Genomic DNA, 10,280 nt, shown 5'->3' with positions numbered 1-10,280 from the left:
TTAATTTCTGAAGAATATAATTTTCCAATAAGCCTCTAAGGTGTTTAAAAATTTACATAACGCCAAAATGTGCTGCAGTAATTTATTTTAACATACTCTGGATCTGCCAATGGTCTCTTCTCCCATGCTATAACAACCAAATAAATTATGACACTTCAAAAACAAATTTTTTTATTGAATGCAAATGCACTACATCAAAATTTTGTTCAAAGTACAAGAATAAAAAGGATTGCTGCCACGTGGAAAACTGACAAACAGCTAATTGTCAGGGGGGATTCATTTTACTCTCTGGCAAGTGTAGTTAAACACATGCTTTTGTATTAATTTTATATTATCTCTTAAGAGGGAGAAATCACAAAACAGGCTTGTGGGGATGAAATTGTAGTTTTGTGAACTTTCTTCCTAACAATATTCATGCTGTGCTTTAATGCATTGAGCACAGTAATTACAAAAATCAAAAACAAAACCAATATATATATATACATATATTTTTAAGCTTGAAAAATAAAAATCATTTATAAAATCCGGAGAAACTTTTATTTTTCAACATATATATTGTTATACACTTTGTATATGTATATATATACATACAACACTAAAAATAAACAATACAACGTAATTATGTCAGTTTCCCAAAGCAGCAACATTGTTTGATAAGTTAAACAAGAGTACATATAGCATAAATAGTTTAAAGTAATGTGAAACATGCAAATATGTTGAAACAACATGGTCAAAAAGTGAATACAGCACCATAATAATATTTTACAAAGAAAATTTCTAACTACTTGGCTACAAGCTTAATGCACAGGCTTGATGGAGGTCAAAACTTACAGCAATTACATAGCAAAGCCAAACTAAAAACTTGTATCAAGTGTAAATAGTTTATAAAGCAATGCATTTGTAAAATTGTCAACAGAAAACCTTGCAATGAACAAGAATTGCAATGGCTATAGTTTCAAAAAGAAAGATTGGTAACTCTAAGCCTGATAAAATGAAACAGTTTAGTTCACTGTTTTTTGTCAGTTCGTCATCAGTACATTGGTATCACTGATTTTATCTGATCTGCAATTATATATTACTATTTAAGATCACAATTCTCTGAGCTAGCTAAACAAATATGCAGACTATCTGCAAGGTTTGTTAAATAAATAAGGTTTGCACATTTATTGTGTCAAAAGCTTTAAAAAATAAATAAATGTGTTCAACGCTAATGGGATTGATGCTATGGTGACATGTTTTCAAATATGAGAAAGCCTCGAGGCAAATGTTTCATTTCGAGAAACATAAAAGTATTGGGGAAATGCCATAGAGTCAAACCTTTCCCAGTTTGCATATGAAGATTTCAAATGGTCAGTTAATCAAATTGTATGATACATGACCTGCCTTCTTCAATCCCATGACCTTACAACCAATCAATTGGGATTATATCATGTGCAACCACTAGGTACAACTGATGACAATGTATGTCAATGTACTTGTCTTTGTTTAATGTTGACAATATGAAAATGTAAGATACCGTCTCATCATTTTCATACTGTGCATAAACAGGATTTATAGTCTAGAACAAACTATTGACTTTAATTGGATAAAAAACGATTGGAATGTAGTTGAAGGTCACAGAAGAAACTGGTAAAGACGGACTAATACTACATAAATGGCTAGAATGCTGAAGCAACGAGCTTTGATAGTTAAAATGCTCGAGATACCGCTTGGAATGTATCATTTTTCAAGAAAACGCTGCAAAATTCTCTCGTATTTGCCCCGAGGTGACGGTATCAGACAAAATATCTTTTATAAATCAGAGCGGAAATTAAAGAATGCCAAACAAAGGTCCAAAAGCCCCAGAAATATTTACGATATACACATATCGGTCGTCGCCATTTTTTAACCAATAAAAAAAACGAAATACTTACAATAAAAAAATTAGTGATGGACACGCACATAACAGGATCAACCGCAGACGTTTGTAACGTAGTGTAAATTCCCGAGAACCGTAGATAACAAAACTATGTTGAAACAGATCGCATATCTGGAATACCTCGTTAGTTAGACCCGAAATCAACAACGCATGTTTACTGTTGTACTCCTATTCTACCCGTGGAGGTCTCCACTATCCGTGAAATTCTTTCGTTGTTGTTGTTAGACTCGTTGCTTTTGATAACGGATGTTTGAACATGCAAATTGTACGTGGGCGATTTTTTAGGCGAATCGCATGGCTCCACCTTGATGTTCGCATGGCCGTTTGCTTGAGCAACGTTCATGCTCGCCATTGCTTGAGTTGGTTGAGTTATCACTCGTACGATGTCACTCTGATAGCCCGTCGTCGTCGTTATTCCATTTGTTGCAGACGTTGGCTGCAATGCACTCGTTGCTTCTGGTCTAATGATAACGCTGCCACCTTGGACAAAAACATAAGGAGTGTTTATGTTATTCTTTCCCGAACCAGGGACTTGTGTAATTATAGTCGACGTTGCTTGATTAGTGTGTTTTAGTACTGTGACATTAGAGAATTGTTGTTCTTGCCACGGACTCGGCAATCCACCGCCCACCATATTACTATACTGCCCATACGGTCGTTTCATTCCTCTTTGCCGTCTTTTCGGCTTGTATTTATAACCCGGGTTGTCTTTCTTATGTTGCTTGTCTAGTTTAGCCGCTTCTTCGACGTAAGGTTGCTTCTTTTCGGCGGGTAGCATTCGCCATAGTTTGCCAAGCATTTTGCTCAATTCGGCATTGTGAACATGAGGGTACTGCTCAGCAAGTTGTCGACGCATAGATTGTGCCCATATCATGAAACTATTCATAGGTCTCTTAATGTGGCCTTCCTTCGCGTTGTCCATGGCAAACTGCTTCGCAATATCTTCGTGTCTTCCATCGTTATTTTTTGCCAGCTCTGCTCGAGCGATCGCGTCCATGTCAAAAGTTGCTGGCCATTTAGTCGGAGTGTCATTCTCGTTTCGTCCTTCTCTTCCGTTCAACTGCTTTCCGCCCTCGCTTCCAACGTTTACATGTGGCAGAGCGCCATTGCCATGTTTGGCTAGGTCTGTTCGACTCAAAACATCTACTTCTTTCGAAGTGGCTGGCCACGTTTGTTTCTCGCCATCGGTTATCGAAAGCGGTTTTATCGCCTTCCCGACGTTGTCATGAACGTTTTCCAAAGAAGAAATGTCTGGCTTTACATCGCATTCCGCTGCCATGGTCCGCTCTCTTCTCCTAACAAAGCGACAACTATTGTTCTCGTCGAAGTAAAAGCTATTGTCACTATTGTTTTAGGGATCACGTGCTCTATATAACACACGCCTTGAGGGATTGTGTCAACCGATACTTTGTATAACTAATGAGTATTTCCTTTTATTTCACTGCCACTCGCGATGTACAATGATTTGCCGTAAATAGCAATGAATTTTGTATTTGTACCATCGTGCGTTTTAACTGCGAGTGGTTGAAAGGAGCGGAATTATTGGCATTTGAAACTGAATAGCTCTGAATACATTAATATGGAGAACAAAAGCTTGAAAGACACGCCGAAATCTATTGTCAGATTGAAAATGCAATATCCCATCGCCAAATTAGTTGTTTAATTTCCGTCCTTCGCAAACAGTGGATTGCTGTTTGACGAAAATAAAAAGTTATCAGTAATGTTTGCGAATTGCGATGAGAGAGAAAAAAATAGAGGAGGTATTTCAGCAAACACGTTATGTTAAATTGTACGGTCTCCCTTCCTAATCTGCGAGTGTTTCGCAATGAAATATTTAGCATTGCTTTCGCGTCTCAGTGTGGGCGGTGTTGTACATAAAAGAGACAAGATTAATAATATCGCATTTGAATCTTAAAAAGTAAAAAAGCGTGCCAACAAAGGTTCGAAATCTTGATTTTTTGTTGATTCGCCGATATTCACAGACAAGAAATGTGTCAATCTTTTCTCTCGTTTATCATCGGCAACACTTTCGTTTGACAGCACACTTTTGCATTCAACATTGTACACCTTTGTCCGAAAACAAAGATAGACAAATTATGTATGCTTCAACACACTGCAGATGCCTTAAAAATTCAAATTGCTACAAAAGAAAAGAAAAGGAAAAAAACTACAACAATAATAACACATAACCTTTTGTTCGCTCCACGGGCCCAATATCGTAAATTTGCGTAAAGGATTTCATATTTGCCCGCATACATTTCAACGTTTCTCGTCGACTTTTGACCTATGTTTGCGAAACCGTTGTAAATTAGTGCAATCTGCAAGTCACAATAATCTATCCCCTTCATCGAGCAATGAAAGAAAAAGGAAATTTTAATAATGTTTGCACGAGCATTTTGAATTGTTGACTATTGTGAATTGCTGAATGATGGTTATAATATAGGGATTTTATGTCCCTAGGATAACCGTGTCAAAGTCACTGAAAAGTTGATTTTTTTTCATTTAGAAAGTTATCAGAAAAGGGATAGCAGAGCCGGTGGCAACTGGTACTGGGTATTTTATGACCGTTGATTAGTAGGTAGTTGTAAAAATGAGTATATTTTATAAGTTTTTATTCGAAAACTCGTCAGCTTCAGTATAACTAAACTGCATGGATTATTTAGACACTTCCACCAGGCGATTTGCTCGTCTACTGTTACAAAACCCCGACGGTAAGTGGAAATCTTACTAGCTACATTGACAATAAAATTAGTCCATTCGCTTAGTCTATTTTTTCTTTGATTTTTGAACTCGCTCGTTGCAAAAAGAAATTTTCCAAGATGTCGTTTGGAGTTGGAATCACAAAAAAGCGGACTTCGCAAGAAAGGTGATTTAGGTGGATTTTTTAAGTTTTGATGCACGTTATACATAGACCTCAATTTGTTCAATCTTTTACTAGGCTCTTCGCTACGAAACGCCTTTTCTGATAGTGGTTTTCATTGTTATCATCTGTGCACTGATGGTTCAAATTTCTGGCTTTTTTGTGCTCTCCCGTAAGAAAACTAAGACAGTAGCTTCACCAAAGAATGTTGTGGAAAGCGATGCTAAAGGCAGTTGTAATCTTTGCCATAATCTTATATTGGCAATCTTGGCTGCTGGCCTAGTGTAAGTTGCATGCACATTTGCAATCTTATAACAAGTTAATAGTTTTTTAATAAGACAATGGATCCCGCCATCTCGTTCCAGGACATTTCCTCACCCCCGTCGACCTTAGTTTTACTCCATTTTGACTACGCAGAGGTTCCGTTCTACGATATGATTTCTTTCTCCTTAATGAATGAATGATCAATTTAATGAATGAATTATGAATCGTAGTTGCAGGGAATTGATGTATATTTACAAAAGCGATATGAGTATCGTCGGTTCACAGCTGTCTATGTAAATACTTCCCGTGTACGCCGAACCTTTTGTTGTTTTATTTTAGTGTGACAGATGTCTTCCTGTTGTTGTGGAACAACAAAATGTCACGCAATTTGCCTCGTGCAAGAACAACATTAATGAGCTCCATTCGCGTTCTGCACGACTTTCAAAACGACACGGTTAAGGTCCGTCAAATTTCCGAGTCGTTATAGTTCGGCTCTGTGGTTTTTCATTTCTTCCCTTTCTTGACATGTTGACGTGTGTTAAGCAGTGACTATTTCTGCCCTGTAGGAGCTAGATCGGATTCTCCGCAACGACTTTGACGAAACTGTTAAAGATCGATTACATCAATTTCGAGGTGCGCGCGAGATTTTTGTAAATTGTAGCTTTTCCATTTCAATAACTCGTCTGTTGTCTCGCTTTATCCAGTTTCCAGTAACTGTCAATCTAGAAGTTTCGAGCAGAAGATAATAAGTGCTTTTCTTTATAAAAACTCTCAATCAACGTTATCAGGTAATTCCCAAGAACCCCATCTTATTTCCTGCATGATGTTGATGGATTGTTCGTGAAAATTTATAACCACACATGTTTTGCTAGAGCTTCGTCGAGCAAAAGATCAAATTTTCAAAATCAATGAAACAATGAGCAGACTCCTGCTACTCGTCCGAAACGATCTCAAAGAAAAACGCTCGGAAACAAACGAGCCGAAAGATGCAAAGCCACTTTGCTCCATCGCAGACGATGTTTGTTTGACGTCTGTAAATAAAGAAGAAGAAACTCGCCTGCGTCGACACGTAGGACAGTTGTTTCGAGTCCTTCAATTTTTTTGCTGCATAATATATAAGTTTTGAGTTGAAGCTTTTAAAGAAACACCAAGCATTTTGTTTTGACAGGTGTCAAAGATCACGGAAACATTGTCAAATATCAATCGAGTATTAAAGCATTTTTCAATCGTGATGATGGTAAAGACCTTTCAAAGGTTTTTTTTTGAATACGGTGGAGGTTGATCGCATTTCTATACACCCAGTTTTTTTTAATGCTTTTCATTCTCACGGTTTACCTCGGGTTATACATCTCAACAAGCAAAATTCTCAACTATGTATGAGGAGTCTATACGTTAAACATAACATGCCATGTAGGACAGTTTGCAACTAACTCAGGCTAAATTATTTGTTTTATTTTAAAAGTTTTTTGAATTTGCAAGGACAGAGCATAGAGAAATTGCTCAAATAAGTTTTTTTGTTGTAAAGTATCAAATCTTTTCCATTTGCCAAAATGATTTAACGCTTTGCTAAATCCCCACTACTGCGGGCTCATGTGAACAGCCCCTAAATATCTTGTGATGACTACTAAGATTTATAGAAATCCCATGACGGAGATAAAAGGTCTACAATGCCACTTTCCTAAGGCAAAAAACGATGATTGGATGAACGATCAGACCATTCACAATTCACAGTCTACATCTCTTTGTGAGCCAGTGTTTATGAATTGACTGACGATGACCCCGAGATGTTATCCTCTGGCAGACAATCTTTCCCTTTATAGATCATGAAAACACGAAAACATGCCGAGGAAAGTTTATGTAAGGAGAGATCAAGAAAAATGCAAGGTAGTTATTGTGAATCAGAATTTCGTGCACGGCATAAAAATAGCGTCGATTTGTTGTTTTTCGTGCTGTACTCTTGTGCTTACTCGATGTAGTCAGTAGCTATATACAACAGAATTGTGTTCGATTCGAACTGGTCAATGTGCAAGGATAAGCACGCAGATGGTCCCAGGTTATTGATCCACTCTTGGTAAAGTCGAGTCTGTTTCAGTTTCAACTTTCAAAACTAAATGTTACGCGATAGCTAGGATACTTTAACGACGGTTGTCAACTGATGGAAAGATATCACTTCTGCCGATTGTTTGTTTTTGTGTTCATAAACGGTTCAGCCCGGTTTTCAAAAAAAGTATTTTGACTGACGAATTACAAGGCACGATCAGTTTGCAAGTTCAATTGGAAAACGATACGTGTCGTCACATTTTCTGTCCATCCCCCCCCGAAGTTTTTTCTACGGAGTTTTTTAATCGAAACATATCAAAATATCTATATTGCTTCTTTATTTACAAGGAACATGTCAGTCGATTTTCACTAGTAGAAAGAAACAGAACTTTTGTATACTTAATGTGTTTATACAGTCATCAATGCAAAATGCTGAGTAAAGGTGTTTCGTTTTTTCATCTGTCTATTGTTTTCGAATTTTCTTGAATTCATGCTTTCCACTGTCCTTAATCTTGATGACACGATTCTCTTATCTATTCATCAAATATATCCACCAAATCTGGCAAATCTTTCAACTCTTCCACTTGTAGTTGGCGCTCCATAGTCTTCAGCAAACCGTCGTCCACTTGCATCAGGTTCATTTCCATAATCTCGCCGAAGATCGTGGGCAGTTTCTCTCGCTCTTCCACATGGATGTCCTCTGTTGTCGTATTCACCTTGTGATGATGTTGAATCGGTTGTCCTTCATGGCTCCGCGGCTTACTCTCCAGGCATTTCTCGTTACCGACATGATCCCCGGTTGCCTCTTTGCCAATAGTTTTGAGTATTCGTTCCGTTTCCGCAATTTCTTCCGCGGTGTTGAAAGGACAAAACAAATCCAAGAGTATATCCATGTCCTCGTGACATAACCTACATTCTTTACTTTCACACGTGAAGACGATGTAGGCCTGGCTCTCCAAACTCGTTTCGTTTCTGGTCCTATTGCAAGTCCAACACAGCTTGCATTGGGTATCTCGACAAATCACCACTTTGCAGTCTTTGGACGATATCAATTCCATTTTAAGCTTTTTCTGTTTTTACGCGGATGATTTCCTCCGGTTTTTTGCTGTGTTGAACTTTTTCTTCGCAGTGAGATTTTCGTTCTGCACTTCCACATTAATTTGGTTGAAGTCTTCTTTTAATCGTTGTTTGCCTTCACTGACTGATGAAACAATGGTTGAAACTCTATATGTGATGGAAATACATGGCTTTCTCGGCTGCCATTCACTTTAGGCGAATTTTTCAAGCCACGTGCCCCTTTTAGCGCAGGGGGCATCGAGTTAAATGTCAGTTTTAACAAGATCAAATATTCGTCGTTATTGTCAGAAATATAGAACGTGTCATCATCGAAACTTTTTGTCTTCTCTTCTATCGTCTCATTGAAATATGTTCGAAGTAAAAAGGTACTTAAGAGGATCCTGTCAGTCTTTTCCTACGCCCTGCTTTGCTTGTTTTCTGTTCCGTCTTCGATGCCATTATGAATCGCTTTCAGTAAAGGTCTCGGGGAACAATCGAAGAGAGATAACCTTTGAAAAATAAAAATAACCATGTATACGTGTTATCTCATGCGACGGACAACATGTCGCTGTGTATCCGGCACCTGTATCCTCGAAAAACGTTTTTGAGTAGAAACAAACACGGTCATAAGGCAAACTGTTGTTATTTTTGTTTTCGCCTTCGTTGGCAGTTTTTCTCGCTGCGACCTTTCTTTAAAGGAGGCATGCCTCTTAAATTCAATCTCCGGGCTGGGATGCTATATGCTGCTGCATTTGACGATAGGTTTTCGTAGAATATTCAGATATTCTACGAAATACGAGTGATGATGATTGATGGAGTTGGAACAGCAGGAAGGCGAAATCGATATTTGCTCTTTGTCTTATCCAAACAAACATCGTCAATTAGCAAGATAGCTCAGCAAAAAATCTCTGCCTTGTTTTGTTTTTTCTGTGTCCCAGAAAAGATAGCTTCGGGACATGAAACAATCTTGGAAACAGTGTCGAGCGTATCATGTGCCTATTTATTTATGTAACTCCAAGGTAGCATAAGCATAAATATGCCTTTATACACACACAAACATGATCGTGCGCTTCACTTCGTGTATCTGCCATTTTGATTTCAAATCGAGATCTTAATCGTTGCATTTCTCGATAAGATCATGCATGAGTGAAAACTCAAAACATGCTGAACCGCGAGCTACTTAAAACTGTTTGCCCACATTAATTGATTGTTGTCCATTATGCTTGCTATTCAAATCTCCTTTCTTTAATTGCATCTGCTCTTAATTGACGAATTTTTATAAAAAAAAGTACAATGCCTTTAGGTAATGTCACATTTGTGTCGTTTCTAAGACATATATGGCTTTTTATGTTATTATCTCCATCGTCAGTAACGCGATCCTTTCAATCAGTCTGAACAGGATTTTGACCTGTTCAGACTGAGATAATCTCCTGCGTAAATTTCTTATACTAACTGGATTTTTAGTGAAAAAACCTTTTCCTTCATGAAACAACTCATCTCTTCAAGAAACTACTCTTCTCTTCAAAAGAAACAACTCTTCTCCACAAGAAACAACTCATCTCTTCAAGAAACAACTCTTCTTTTCAAGAAACATCTCTTCTCTTCAAGAAACAAGTCTTCTTCAAAAGAAACAACTCTCTCTTCAAAAGAAACAACTCTTCTCCACAAGAAACAACTCATCTCTTCATGAAACAACTCTTATCTTCAAGAAACAACTCATTTCTTCAAGAAACAACTCTTCTCTTCAATTAACGTCTTGATATACATGCCCCTCTTAATAACTCTGAAAATCTAATCTCAATCCACGTTTTTCTTATGTATTTTTAAAAATTTAATCTCAGTTAATGCTCCTATCATTTATTTCTAAAAAAAACTTTTCAGTCCGTGTTCTCTTATTTTTTTTTCTGAATTTTGCCTTGATCCATACTGATCGTGTTTAATTCTAAAACTTTAGTTCCACTCCTTGCTTATTTTGATTATTTTCATTGTTTATGGTTTTCGTTAGATTTGAAGAAACTATACGAGGGTGTTGAATACACGTGGAAATTCGCTCTTCACACGCTAAGCGCTTACTCAAACCAGGCACGAAACTATGTCGTTTACTACAGTGGCGCATCTAGAGGAACTCAAAATAAATTATAG

The 10,280-nt window shown here is 37.5% G+C and overlaps 2 protein-coding genes across 2 annotated transcripts; one reads left to right on the top strand and one right to left on the bottom strand.

Annotated features, from left to right (window-relative positions):
• Positions 1-154: 154 nt before the first annotated feature.
• On the bottom strand, positions 155-3,365 carry LOC124444427 (transcription factor SOX-30-like). Its single transcript, XM_046995050.1, has one exon. The coding sequence runs from the start codon at positions 3,195-3,197 to the stop codon at positions 2,073-2,075; it is 1,125 nt and encodes a 374-aa protein (XP_046851006.1). The 5' UTR covers positions 3,198-3,365; the 3' UTR covers positions 155-2,072.
• Positions 3,366-3,564: 199 nt separating this feature from the next.
• Positions 3,565-10,280, top strand: LOC124444536. Its single transcript, XM_046995158.1, has 11 exons — positions 3,565-3,678; positions 4,425-4,629; positions 4,726-4,784; positions 4,857-5,062; positions 5,382-5,502; positions 5,609-5,675; positions 5,747-5,830; positions 5,915-6,111; positions 6,211-6,279; positions 6,863-6,926; positions 10,144-10,280. The coding sequence occupies exons 2-11, from the start codon at positions 4,569-4,571 to the stop codon at positions 10,278-10,280; spliced, it is 1,065 nt and encodes a 354-aa protein (XP_046851114.1). The 5' UTR covers positions 3,565-3,678; positions 4,425-4,568.

The sequence above is a fragment of the Xenia sp. Carnegie-2017 genome, unplaced genomic scaffold (assembly GCF_021976095.1).
Source record: "Xenia sp. Carnegie-2017 unplaced genomic scaffold, XeniaSp_v1 HiC_scaffold_21, whole genome shotgun sequence".
NCBI lineage: Eukaryota > Metazoa > Cnidaria > Anthozoa > Malacalcyonacea > Xeniidae > Xenia > Xenia sp. Carnegie-2017.
This window is presented reverse-complemented; position numbering and strand designations above follow the sequence as displayed.

Bases quoted from the DNA above. Each gene is read 5' to 3' on its own strand.
- LOC124444427 (XM_046995050.1), bottom strand. From the start codon at position 3,197: ATGGCAGCGGAATGCGATGTAAAGCCAGACATTTCTTCTTTGGAAAAC.
- LOC124444536 (XM_046995158.1), top strand. From the start codon at position 4,569: ATGGATTATTTAGACACTTCCACCAGGCGATTTGCTCGTCTACTGTTA. The intron at 4,630-4,725 runs GTAAGTGGAAAT...CGTTGCAAAAAG, and splicing joins ACTGTTACAAAACCCCGACG to AAATTTTCCAAGATGTCGTT. The intron at 6,112-6,210 runs GTAGGACAGTTG...TTGTTTTGACAG, and splicing joins AAACTCGCCTGCGTCGACAC to GTGTCAAAGATCACGGAAAC.